This window comes from Panthera tigris, chromosome E1, assembly GCF_018350195.1.
Source record: "Panthera tigris isolate Pti1 chromosome E1, P.tigris_Pti1_mat1.1, whole genome shotgun sequence".
In the NCBI taxonomy this organism is placed as follows: Eukaryota; Metazoa; Chordata; class Mammalia; order Carnivora; family Felidae; genus Panthera; species Panthera tigris.
Window position 1 is genome coordinate 2,063,454 of NC_056673.1, and position 13,509 is coordinate 2,076,962.

At 54.1% G+C, this 13,509-nt stretch overlaps 1 protein-coding gene across 2 annotated transcripts; it reads right to left on the reverse strand.

Annotated features, from left to right (window-relative positions):
• Positions 1–8,426: 8,426 nt before the first annotated feature.
• Positions 8,427–12,314, reverse strand: CLEC10A (C-type lectin domain containing 10A). 2 transcript variants are annotated; one of them, XM_042966335.1, is made up of 11 exons: positions 12,148–12,314; positions 11,860–11,962; positions 11,112–11,206; positions 10,427–10,543; positions 10,064–10,159; positions 9,891–9,962; positions 9,743–9,814; positions 9,502–9,588; positions 9,253–9,404; positions 8,891–8,997; positions 8,427–8,763 (listed from the first exon to the last, which is right to left on the reverse strand). In XM_042966335.1, the coding sequence occupies exons 3-11, from the start codon at positions 11,176–11,178 to the stop codon at positions 8,610–8,612; spliced, it is 924 nt and encodes a 307-aa protein (XP_042822269.1). In that variant the 5' UTR covers positions 11,179–11,206; positions 11,860–11,962; positions 12,148–12,314; the 3' UTR covers positions 8,427–8,609. The 2 variants fall into 2 exon arrangements, with proteins under 2 accessions (XP_042822269.1, XP_042822268.1); XM_042966334.1 differs by having other exon boundaries at positions 11,860–12,314.
• Positions 12,315–13,509: the final 1,195 nt, after the last annotated feature.

Sequence of the window (13,509 nt, forward strand, 5' to 3'; positions counted from 1 at the left end):
CATTTTTTCCCCTATTCTCGGGCGGTGCAAATCAACCTGTAGGAAACGGATGGAGTTAGGAGGGCGGGGCACGGCTTAGCCTCGTTTATCTAATGATTTTCCGCTCTCGTTCTGAAACCATTCCGTCGAATGACAACAGACGGTGTCCATCCACCCCTGCGAAGCAATCACGCACCCTGTGAACGATACGCAGCCGGATCGCTTTTCCATTTATAAAACCTGACCGGTTATGACTCACGCTGGCATTTCAAATCCTAGTCATGCTCAGGGCACTGCTTAGAGGCACTTGTCTTCCTTCGTAGCCAGTGATGCGTGCATTGCTCTCCAGATTCTGTTCGGACTCTTGTCCTTCTTTTCCTCAAAGCTCCAGGTGAGGCAACTCTGGGTGCAACGTGTATTTCACGCCACATGAGACGCCGGCTGTGCAGGGCACCTCGCTCCGCGCATGGCATGAAGCTGGTACTGGACGCACCCAACACCCAGCTCTCCGCCTTCCCCCGAGGGGTCAGGTAGCTGGCTCGCCCTGCTACAGCAGCTAAGTACACGCCTGACCCTTGGCTTTCCCTCCACAGTCGTGAGCCACCCGTCACTACCGCAAACATCCTGTCCTCCCCCAAGGAAGTACCCCGAGCAGCCGGGAAACCAGCGGAGCTCCCCTCCTGGAAGGCAAACTCTTTCGCAGAAGCCCCAGCCGGTTTCCGGATCCTCACGTTTCATTGGCCAGGACGGAGTCACATGTCCACCCCTAAAGCCAATCGGAGGCAATAGAGAGTAGGCGTGCCCTAACGGGCTGCAGCCAATCCTAATCCAGCGCTGCCTAGAGGACGGAGGCGGGGCTGACCCTGGACCTGCCGCTGCCCCAGACCTGCAACCCCGAGCGGGGCGGGGGAAAGAGCGGCCGGGGACCCCAGAGAATGATGGTCTGCAGGGAGAAAGAGGGGTGAAGCGGATGGCAGGGAGGGGAAAGAGACCCTCGGGGCTCCAGCTCCCCTTTCCAGTCCGTCCCAGGGCTTCAGCCCCTCCCCAGCCCTGGGCTGGCCTGTTGGCTTACCCCAGAACCCCCCCAAACGACAGAAGTGGATGGTCTCACGGTTGTGGAGGCCGAAGCCCGAAATCCAGGTGTCAGCCCGCTCCCTCTGAAGCCTGGAGGCGAGGAGCCTTCCTCCCCAATTCCCAGCTGCCAGTGGTTGGTGGGCAGTCCTTGACCTGCCACCTGGGTGGCCACGTGACTTTCTCCCCTGGGTGTCTAGGCCTCTCCTCTCCGGATGTGGACAGCGGGCATATTGGGTTAAAGACCCACCGTACCCTACTGTGACCTCATCTAAACTGCTTACATCCGCAGCCATTCTATTTCCAAAGGAGGTCACAGGCACGGGTCCCGGTGTTAGGACTTCAACATCTCTTTTTGGGAGCACCCAATTCAGCCCTTAACAGGTTGTGTGAGACTCCCTTATAGAACAAATGGTCTTTTTGCATTACCTAAACCCGGAGATTTTTCTGTAGTTTATAACCAAAGAGTCCTTCCAATACAGGATTCTGATAGGGGTTCAAACGGGTCCAAAGAAACAGGTGTCGCACATCACCTCCTTACCTGAGCCTCCTTGTTTCCGGAAGCAACTTAGAGAAGCTTACATAATCACCAGAGGGCAGTTTTCTCTCTTTCGAACCAAAGTCCTTCTTCAGAAGAAGGTCTTGTGTAACTTTGAATACAGAGGGTTTGCTTGCAAAGTTAGAGAGCCAGCATGGGAAATTTCCAATGCCAATGGGTATTTGTACTTCCTCCTAGTCCCTGCCTGCTTTCTGGACGTTGACTTTTTAAAAATCATTTAAGTGTGTTTGTTTGTTTTGAGAGAGACAGACAGAGAGAGAGAAAGAGAATCCCAAGCGGGCTCTGCACTCTCAGCGTGGAGCCCAATGCAGAGCTCGAACCCATGAACCACGAGATCATGACCTGAGCTGAAATCAAGAGTCGGGTTTTATTTTGGGGGCGCCTGGGTGGCTCAGTCGGTTCAGCGTCCAACGCTTGATTTGGGGCTCGGATCGTGATCCCAGGGTCGTGGGACTGAGCCCCCGGTTGGGCTCTGTGCTGACCATAGAGCCTGCTTGGGAGTCTCTCTCTCCCCCTCTGCCCCCCTCCCCTGCTCTCTTTCTAAAATAAAATTTTTAAAAATTAAGATTTTATTTTAAAGTAATCTCTACACCCAACGTGGGACTGGAACTCACAACCCCAAGATCAAGAGTGGCACGTTCTTCTGAGCCAGCCAGGTGCCCCTGGACATGGATAGTCTTAATATTCAGAACCTACAACCAATTGTACACCCTCATCTAACCAAGCCCCCTCCAAGGATTCCGACTTTTCAGAGCTGGGACAGCCTCCTCTTTGTGACTCTGGAAACACTGCCGCATCCCAATCAGGCTGTACTTGATTTTGTCTTTGCTGCGGGGGACGCGGGGGGGGGGGGCGACAGTTACAGCATGACCTTGACTCGCTCATTCCAAACTTGGAGGGCTTGTGAGAGCTAGTGAAATTTTCTAATTAGTATTTTTCCTTTTTTTTTTTTAAGTTTATTTCTTTTTGAGAGAGAGAGAGAGAGAGAGAGAGCATGCACATGTGAGCAGGGGAGGGGCAGAGGGAGAGGAAGAGAGAGAGAGAATCCCAAGCAGGCTCCATGCTGTCAGGGCAGAGCCCAAATCGGGGTTCAATCTCAAGAACTGTGAGATCGTGACCTGAGCCGAGATCAAGACTCGAGCCCTCAACCGATTGAGCCCCCCAGGTGCCCCCTCACTAGTATTCTTCAATGTCATATGTTTGTTGGTCTTTTTTAATTAAAAAAAAAAATATGCTTTATGCAGTTAGAAAATCCAAGTGGTGCAGAAAGACATTAACTGAAAAGAGGCACCTGGGTGGCTCAGTCCATTAAGCCTCAGACTCTTGATCTCGGCTCAGGTCATGATCTCATGGTTTGTGGGATCGAGCCCTGAGTCGGGCTCTGGACTGACAGCTTGGAACCTGCTTGGGATTCTCTCTCTTCTCTCTCTGCTCCTCCCCCCCAACTCATGCTTTCTCTCTCTCTCTCTCTCCCTCTCTTCTCTCAAAATAAATAAACATTTAAAAAAAAATCTGCTCATCCTTCAAATATCACTTAAATATCACTTCTTCAGGGCGGGCTGCTTGGAATCCCCCCCAGTTCTAAATCCCTCCGGAAATCTGTGTTTTCACCCTCTGGGCTGTCATTCACTTGTAGTTAGTAATTCAAATGTCTGTCCCACTGACGGGTGAGGCCGTGAGAAGGAAGCCCTCACCTGCCCCTTCATTGATACAGTCTCTTCCCCTGGGATGGCGAGACCTGATTTTTAATGAAATGTTTCAGCCCTCTGCTGATCAGTTTGCTGATGGCTTTTGGATTTTCTTCTGTTTCGACTCAAGTTTTCACAGTTCACGAATGGCTTGTGGGTTTTATGCAATATCTTCTGGAAGCCAGTGTCCTATGGATTTCTCTTTCTCCATGGTTGTGTTGAGCTGGAAAGTTAGAAAGTTAGATGTTAGAATCTAGATGCTGAACCACCCTTGTGTATCTGGAAAAAATCGTACTTTGCCATTTATTGCACAGTATTCTTTGGATGCACTGGTGGTTTCTACTGGCCGGTATTTCAGCTAGAACTTTTGCATGTTTACTCTCTTTATGGTAGAACATGAGATGCTCGACCTCAGGGTCATGAGTTCAAGCCCCACACTGGGTGTAACGCCCACTTTAAAAAAAGAAGAAAACTAAGCTAGCGAGCTAGCAATCTTTTCCTGCAACCTAGAATGGTTTAAGTCACATTGGAATTATCTAGGTTTCTTTTTTTTTTTAAGATTTTATTTTTAAGCAATCTCTACATCCAACATGGGGCTCAAACTTACAACCCCCAGATCAAGAGTCACATGCTCTGGGGCGCCTGGGTGGCTCAGTCAGTTAAGCGTCTGACTTCGGCTCAGGTCATGATGTCACAGTTCGTGAGCTCAAGGGCTCAGGTCATGATCTCACTGTTTGTGAGCTCGAGCCCTGCATCAGGCTCTCTGCTGTCAGGGCAGAGCCTGCTTCGGATCCCCTGTCTCTCTCTCTCTCTCTGCCCCTACCCCGCTCACTCACGTGTGTGTGCTGTCTTTCAAAAACAAACTTAAAAAGGGGAACCTGGGGGGCTCAATCAGTTAAGCATCGACCTCAGCTCAGGTCGTGATCTCACGGTTCGCGGGTTTGAGCCCCACATCGGGCTCTGTGCTGACAGCTCGGAGCCCGGAGCCTGCTTCGGATTCTGTGTCTCCCTCTCTCTCTGCCCCTCCTCCCCTTGACACTCTGTGTCTCTCTTTCAAAAATAAATAAACATTAAAAAACATTTTTTAATTAAAAAAAAAAGACTGAGTCAGGCAGGCGACCCGAATTATCTAGTTATTTTTAAGATCAATAAAATTCAGCTATATAAATGGACCGCCACCTGGACCTTCTGCATTTTCATTTTTTTTTTTTAACGTTTATTTATTTTTGAGACAGAGAGAGACAAAGCATGAACGGGGGAGGGGCAGAGAGAGAGGGAGACACAGAATCGGAAGCAGGCTCCAGGCTCTGAGCCATCAGGCCAGAGCCCGACGAGGGGCTCGAACTCAGGGACCGCGAGATTGTGACCTGAGCCGAAGTCGGACGCTCAACCTGCTGAGCCACCCAGGCGCCCCTCATTTTGTTTGTTTTAAATGAGTAATATCTGCACGTGACACCAAGTTGAAAAAAGCACACTGTGAAAATTTTCCCTTCCTTTTCTCCCCTAGCCACTCAATTTTCCCTGAAAGCCAAATAAATAATCATCACATCATGTGTATTCTTCCTGAGATACTGTATGCATTTACAAACATATTTCTTTTTTATGCAGAGTAGCATACATATATACTATTATTCTGTACCTTAATTTTCCCATTTCATGACATACCCTGACAATCTTTCCATGTAGAGCTGATTTATCCTTTTTTTTTTTTTTTTTAAGTTTATTTATATTGAGACAGATAGAACTCAAGCAGGAGAGGGGCATAGAGAGAAGGAGAGAATTCCAAGCAGGCTCCGCACTGTCAGCTCAGAGCCCAATGTGGGGCTTGAACCCACGAACCGTGAGATCGTGACCTGAGCTGAGATTAAGACTGAGCCTCAACCGACTGCCCCCCCGCCAGGCGCCCCTTCAGGGAAATATACTCTAAGCCCGGGAAGGTTTGAAACTAAGTATATAAATGACGAAATAAACCAAACACGTGGTATTAATTCCTTTCTGTTAAATTTACGAGCAATCTATATGTCGTAATGTGTACAGAAATTTTGTATGCCCCACGAAAAGCATCGTACCAAGTATTTTTGAGCACAGTTATTTCAAGGAACAGACTCATGAGGATGAGCTCCGGAGCAGACATGTTTCGACCCCTTCATTTCTATCGTCAGGCTGAGTCGGGATTTCCCGGATTATTCTAGTTCGGACACAGAGAACTTCATGAAACCTGAATGTTGACCCCAAATCCAGCAGAACAAGAACTAATTAAGTCAGGTTGTGTAAATGATATGTGAAACATACTTGGAAGTTTTATTGCGATATTTCTTTGCCATCTTTTTTTTTGCAATATATTTGCAATATTATTGGTGTCGTTTTAATGTTCTGTGCGTTTGGCCGCCCTGGGTCGCAGTATTTGGTGCCCACAGAACCAGCTGGGTACCGATGCTCCTTATGTAACCTCTTCCACACTGGGCAGTGCCCTCTGGACCCCATCACTTCCTGCTGTCCTCAGAGCACTTCCTACCAAGACCCCTCCGGCTCCAGCCTGATGATTTCCAAGTGATGCGGGCAGGGAGGAGTGGAAGCGGGCTGCCTCCCCAGAGCTAAACTTGGCCCTTCCCATACCTTCCCTTTGACACCACCCTCTTTGACTTTAATTAATACTAATTGAAATCCTCCTGGAACACCTGGGTGGCTCAGTCGGTTAAGCGTCCGACTTCGGCTCAGGTCACGACCTCACAGTTCGCGGGTTCGAGCCCCGCGGCGGGCTCTGTGCCGACAGCTCGGAGCCCGGAGCCCGCTTCGGATTCTGTGTCTCCCTCTCTCTCTGCCCCTCCCCTGCTCATGCTCTGTCTCTCTCCCTCTGAAAAAAATAAAATAAAGTAAATAAACATTGAAAAAATATTTAAAAAAATAAGGAAATCCTCCTATATGCAGGCAGGTTTCTCGGTGGAGGGAATCTAGCAATCCATGGATCCTGCCCTCTCTTTTCGTGGGAATCCTTAGTGAGATGTTGGCTCTTTGTGGCTGAGATGGCGAGCTAGATGGATCGCAAAAACAGCCATCTCCGCCCATCACGGTAACCATCCTCTCTACGATAGGATTTGCAGCTCCTTCAATCAAAAGCCCTATTTCCCACCTCCTTGAACGTGGGCTGCCTTGTGTGATCTACTTTGGCCAATAGCCTGAAACAGAAGTGATGCTTCGGTTCCAGAACTAAGAGTCCAGGCTTCTTGTACTCTTCCGCTTACTCCCTTGAAACCAGCCCGAACACTGTGCCAAGAAGCCCAGACCAGCCTAACACGATCCAGACGTCCACGCTGTCCCAGCCCAGAGCCAACCAAATGTCAGACACGGGAGTGAGGCTATCCTAGACCAGCCAGCTCCCAGCCTACCCGCCAGCTGACCACAAATGCGTGGGCGACTCTGGCCAGACCAGAAACCATCCAGCTGACCCCTAGACTCACGAGCTATAATAAATGTTTATTGTTTTAAGCTACTGAGCATTGGGATGGATGTTACACAGCAATAGCTAACCAATACACCTGGGCATCTAAGCAACATTTCCCCAACTCTGGGCTCTTCAAAGAAATTAAAGAATTGCCTTTTTTTTTTTTTATCACCCTAGGTTTATACAGCTTTTAAGCAAGAGAAAAGAACTCAACTGTATGTAAAAAGGAAATGTCGTTTTACGATAACATAGGACTCTACAAGGCCTCACCTAACTTTCTCCATTTTGCTATTTTAAGATTGTTGAAGGGGCACCTGGGTGGCTCAGTCCGTTGAGCGTCCGACTTCAGCTCAGGTCATGATCTCACAGTCCGTGAGTTCAAGCCCCACTTTGGGCTCTGTGCTGACTGCTCGGAGCCTGGAGCCTGCTTCGGATTCTGTGTCTCCCTCTCTCTCTGCCCCTTCCCCTCTCTCTCTCTCAGAAATAAATAAACATCGAAAAGAGAAAAAAAAAAGATTGGGGCACCTGGGTGGCTCAGTCGGTTAAGCATCCAACTTCGACTCAGATCATGATCCCACTGTCCCCGGGTTCGAGCCACACATCAGGCTCTGTGCTGACAGCTCAGAGCCTGGAGCCTGTTTCGGATTCTATGTCTCTCTCTCTCTCTCTCTCCCCCTCCCCCACTGGTGCTCTGTCTCTCTCTCTCTCTCTCTCAAAAATAAACAAGTTTTAACAATTAAAAAATAAAGTTTGCTGAAAATCAGGCAATATGAAATACATATGGCTTCACGAAACAATATACCGTGAAATTCTAGGATAGGCGAAACCAATCAATAGAGAAAAAAAAGCAGATCATAAATATTAGCACCTGGAGATAAAGGAAGTAGGCTCGGGGCGTAAGGAAACTTTGGGCTGATGGAAAATAGGATGACGGTTGCCCAAAAAATTCAAAATAGAATGACCACGTGATCCGTCAGTGTCACCTCTGGGCATATACCCAAAGGAAATGAAAACAGAGCAGGAAAGAGATAGCCGCACCCCCATATTCACTGCAGCATCCGTCACAATAACCAAGATATGGAAACAACCTGCATGTTCATCAACGGATGAACGGATAGAGATGTGGTGTAGATAATACAACGGAACCGTGTTCAGCCGTGAGAAGGAAGGGAAGTCTACCGTTTGCAACAGTAGGGATAGACCTTGGGGGCGTTCCGCCAAAGTGAAATGAACCAGAGAAAAGGCGGATACCGCATGGTACCGTTTATATGTGGAATCAAAAAACAAAAAGAGAAGGTCAAATTCATAGAAACAGAGAGTAGGCTGGTGGGGCTGGGGAGTGGGGTGGTTGGTAGGGAGAGGTTGGGTAAAGGGTACAAAGTTGTAGCTACGGGATGACTAAGGTCTGAGGATCTCACGGTCGCTAGTCGTAAACGCTATCGTATAATTGGGATTTACCGAGAGAGTAGGATTCGCGTGTTCTCGCACGCGCACACACACACACACACACACACGCGCGCACGATGGATCCACGAGGGGATTAACCACACGGGGGACCCTTTCACAGTGTATACGAATATCAAATCGCAACGATGCACACCTCAAACACCTTGCAATTTGGTGGGTCGATTATACCTCAGTAAAGCTGAAATGAGAACAAACGCACAAACACCTGAAGGAAGTCTAGATGGTCTTTTGAACACCAAGGAGGGTAACATTCAAAATGGTGGCAGTGACCCAAACTCCCAGGGCTCAGTCCTGTCCCACAGGGTCCTATCGGGGGGTCTCAGGGGAAGGCCCCCTCCCACTCCCTGCAGCTTGGTGGCCGGGTGGCCCGTGGGCAGCGCTCGGCCACCGCTCGGCCACCGCGCTAGCCGGCCACGCCCAGGCGGGCCTCGCACACCCAGCGGTAGGGTCTCTGGCAGACATCGTCGTTCCAGCCGTCGGGGTGGAAGTGCGCGCAGTCCTCGCCCCCGCCCAGCCCGTGCCCATGCCAGTCGTCCGGCTGGCCCGGCCTCCAGTTCCTGCGGAGAGAGGACAATGGCCAGAGGGCCCAGAACCCAGGCTCGGGGACAAGGGACTGGGGGTCAGACCCCGGAGGGGCAGGGGCTGAAGGGGGCAGAGGGGCACAGAAAGCCAGGCCGCACTCACTTGAAGTTGGTCGCATAGTCCGTCCCATCCACCCATTTCCAGGCTCCTTCGGCATCACTGAGGCCCATCCAGACGTGTAAGGAGCCTATATGTTCCTGCACAAAGTTCTGGGGCGACAGAAGGGCAAGGGTGACTTCTCTCCAGCCCAGCCTACTCCCTGGACTCGCAGTTCGGAACTTGACGTGTCCATTCAGCCCGTTGGGGGACACTGGGGACGGTTACCCCGATGCCCCCGGCCAGTGAGACTTCTGGGAGTGGCTCGGCGGGTGACAGAGCTCAACCAAGCCCCCTCGGGATTCCGACAGCCCGGCCGAGGTGGAGAACCGCTGCCCTCAAGGGGACCCGGGCACTGAGGCGCTCACCTCCTCCTCCCTGGAGTTGACGACCACCAGGTGCGCGTTCTCCAGCCGGCAGTGCTTCTCGGCCTCCGGCCAGGTCTCCCCGGAGCGCGAGAACCAGTAGCAGCTGCCCTCGAACTCCAGCCAGTTGACCGGGCAGCAGGTACTTTGAGAGCCTGAGGGGCGGGGGACGGGGAGGGTCTGAGATGCCACCCAGGGGTGGGGGTGGGGGGACGAGCAGGAAATGGGGCGCAGCACCCCCAGGCCCCTCACCGTTGCTCTTGAGAGCGGCCACCTGGCAGGTCAGGGTTCTCAGGTCCTTGGCCAGCTGCTGGACTCGAGCGAGGGTATCGGAATGATCTGGGACACACACACAGGTGGGCAGCGGGGGCAGCGCCTGGGGGGGCTCAGCGAGCCCCCGGAAGCCAGGCGTCCCCGCGCGGGCCAGCCTAGGGACCTCTGCGCCCTGTCCCGCGTGCGCGCCACGCCCCGGTGACGGGGACAGGGCCCCCACCTGCTTGCAGCTGCCGCTGGTCCTTCTCCAGCTTGCTCTCCAGGGCGAACACCTTGTCGTTCAGGCTGCGGGCTGCAGGGCAGGGGGTCAGCACCGAGGCCGCCCCCCCCACCCCCACCCCTCCCCCCGGGGGGCCGCGGCTTCTCACCTGCTTGCAGCTCCCGCTTGTGATTTTCCACCTCGGCTTTCAGAGACGTTGTCGTTTCTTGCAAACTGCCGCCTGGGGGACACGTGGTGGGGGGGGGGGGACTCGGTGCTCGGGACCCCCTCCCCCACCCCCACCCCCGCCCCCACGGAGCCCCTTCCGGGTCCCAGGCTCACCCTGGGCGTTCAGGGCCTGGAGCTCGGCCTCGGTGCTTGAGGTGAAGTTGCTGAAAGTGGCTCCCAGGGTCACCAGGTCCCTCTGACACTTGGAATCTGATGGGGAGGGGACAAAGCATGCTGGGATTTATCAGGCCCTCTGTGAGCCGGCAGCCAGCGGGCTCACCGCGCGCCGTCTCCTCACATGACCCAACCCAGAGGGACGGGCCCTATCCGTATCCGGTGTCCGGGTCGGGAGGGGTTAGGCCACTGGGCTACTCAGCCAACCGCACCAAGTGACAGAGCCAGCGGCCACCCTACCCGCCGCCACCCCCGCCCCACCCCCGTGAGCTCTCTCCTCCCTGCCCACGCCGCTCCCCTCACTCTGGGATCCGATCACACAGATGCCAACCAGCAGGAGGAGGCTGATGCCCAGGGAGAGCAGGAAGGGCCGGGGGCCAGAGCAGAGCCGCTGCAGGTGGTGGAGAGGCAGAGGCGGCCCTGCGAGGGGAGAGGGCGTCAGGGCGGGACAGGGAGGAGGAGAGGGCCCAGGGACCAGTCAGGGATGAGGGCTGTCGCGGGTAATGCTGGGAGGCCCGAGGCAGGACATGTGGGGCGGGGTGCGCCCAGGCCTCTGACCCCTCGGGGACCAGCCCAAGCCCTCAGCCACCTGGGACCCTCGCGCCTCCGTGGGGACGCACGGACACAAGGACCCACAGATGGAGGGGGACGGTGATGGGCAAGATGCTATCAGAGTTGGGGGAGGGGCAGAAGGACCCAGAGAGAGCTGGAGCCCCGCCAGGCTCACAGGTGGGCTTCCTTCTGAACCCAAATACTCTTCCCTCCATGCCAACCCTCACGGCCTCCTCCAGAGCAGAGGGACCCCAGGCCCCCTGTGGCCCTCTCTGTCCCTGTCTTCACACTGGGGTCCCCAGAGACTGGGGCCGGACCCCCTCGGGATGGGGGCCCCCCTGCAGCCCACACACGTTAGGGGTGAGCGTATGACAGCAGAAACCCTCTACCCCTGAAGAGTGTATTGAAGGAGGGAACATTTCCCCATCCCTCTTACCGTTTCTAGACCCCTGGCTTTGCTTCTCTGTCTCCGAGTGCTGGAACTTTTCATACTGCATAGACATGCTTGGACCAACGCTGGGGCTACTGGGGCTGAAAGGGAAGCAGGGCCGGGGGGCCAGGCTGAGGCAGGAGCTGGGGCGAAGCGGGGAGGCTGGGACTCGGTGGGAGCCCAGGTCAGGCCCAGAGTCCAAGGAAGAGGTGAACTCAGGTTGAGGGCGCGCCCAGGGTCGGAGAGAGGCTTGGGCCTGGTTCTGGGTTTGTGGGCGAGGTTGGACGTGGGGTCGGGACTGGGGGTCGGGCGGGGTGGCGTTGAGCTGGGGATTGAAGGAGGTAAAGTAGGAGGTAAATGCAGTACTGGCTGGGACTGGGGCCGACGCCGGGCTGGCACCGAGGGGCACGTCCTGCCGGCTGGGGTCGGGGATGTGGCTGAGCCTACGCCTGGTGCTGAAGCTGGAAACAGAGTCGGGGTCAACTTTGGGAAGGGGCTGGTGTTAAGATTCCAGTTGCTTCTGAGGTCCAAGCTGGGGCTGGGGCTTAAGGGGAAGCTGGGGTTAATACCGCGGTTAGGGCCGCGGCCGGGGTCGGGGCTGGAACGGGGCTGAGTCTGTGCCTGAGATTCGGCCCCCCCATACTTCAAGCCCAACCCAGCGAAGGGAACAGAGTGTAAAACCTCCCCTCGGCCACTGAATCCCCAAGCTGTCCCTTACCATTTCTTGGTCTCCCCTAAGTGCCAGGCTGGTTACCTGCGTCTGGAACTCCTTGCGCAGCAATGCCCAGAGTTGGAAAACACGAAATCCTGGAGATCCCGAGTGGGGGTCACCTACGCGACCAGAGTCCTGCCGGTGTCTGTGTGCCAAAGCCCAGGAGGCTCTAAGCTGGAATCTCCCGTTTCCCCGACTGGAGTGGGGAAGGGATCGGAAGGCTTGCGCGAGGAAGGGGCTGGATACGGGGCAGGTCCGCTCTCCTCCTCCTCTGGGGTGTATCTACTCCCTGTCCCCTCCTCTTAAGCCCCCCGACTTCCTCATTTTTACCATTCGGGAGAGGGGAGCCAGACCAGAAGGTCCAAAGGCCAGTGTGTCGGTTCTCCTCGCCCACACCCCCTTTCGCTTCCTTCATCTAAAGTTCCCAGAACCGGTCTCCATCAGTGCGCAGCTGGGTCCAGAGGAGCGCATCTCTGGTCTTGCTCAATCTCACCAAGTCCCGGCACATGAGCTTCCCCTGGGGCGCCCCGCCCCCCACCCCACCCCCCCCCCCCAGGGAGGGAAGAAGACACGGCAGAGTGGGGTTTCCTGGCTGCAAAGGGAGGAAGGAGGCAGGAAAGGGAAATTTTACCGGGCATCGAATCTGTAACAGGGGATTGTGCCGGAGGCATGCCAGACATTAACCGTTCCGATCCCACAAGAATCTTGGGGAGGAGCTTTGGATGGCGGACTGAGGCTCCGAGCCGGGCCGTGGGCTTCCCAAGTTCATGGGTGTGCTGAGTGCAAGGGGCCAGAATTCCAGACCACCCTGGCCTGGCCATCTTCAAGAGAGGGAACTGGATTGAATCCCATCACCTGTAAATCTCATTGCCACACACAGTGTGAATTCACACTCACAGTCTTTTCTTTTTCTTTTCCTTCCTTTTATTTGCTTAACGTTTATTTATTTTTGAGAGAGCGCGCGCGAGCAAGTGGGGGAGGGGCGGAGAGAGAGGGAGACCCAGAATCCGAAGCAGGCTCCGGGCTCCGAGCTGTCGGCACAGAGCCCGACTCCGGGCTTGAACGCACAGACCGTGAGATCGTGACCTGAGCCGAAGTCAGACACTTAGTCGACCGAGCCACCCAGGCGCCCCGAGATAGGGTCAATTTTTATTAAGGCCATCAAGAGTAGGGTGTCAAGAAAGGCCTTACTGGGAAGGTGATATATGATCAATGGTCTCCAGGAGGTGAGGGAGCAGGTTATGAGGAGCCCCAGGAGGAACAGGGCTCCAAACGGAAGGCACAGCAGGTGCAAAGTGTGGAAGAATGTCTAGGGTGTACAAGGACTCTCCATTCGCCAGACATTTTATGGAGACATGAGCTAGAGAGAAGAGGCGGAGATGAGTCACAGAGGGAGAAGGGAGGCCGCCAATTCACTAGGGCACTTAGGCTATTGTTAAGTGTTTGTTTTTACTCCAAGTTGGAGGGGCAGACTTTGGAGGGGTCGGAGCAGAGGAGGGAATGACCCGACTTGTATGTTAACTCGCACGTGTGACACCTGTGTTGTGAATCCCACGAAACGAGACAAGAGCGGAAACGGGGCGTTGTGCTCGGAGGCGGTGAGAAGGGTTCTGATCCTGGATAGGCTGCGAAGGTAGAGTTAACAGGATTCTGCTGATAAATTTCGTGTGGGTTTCACACACATACACACAA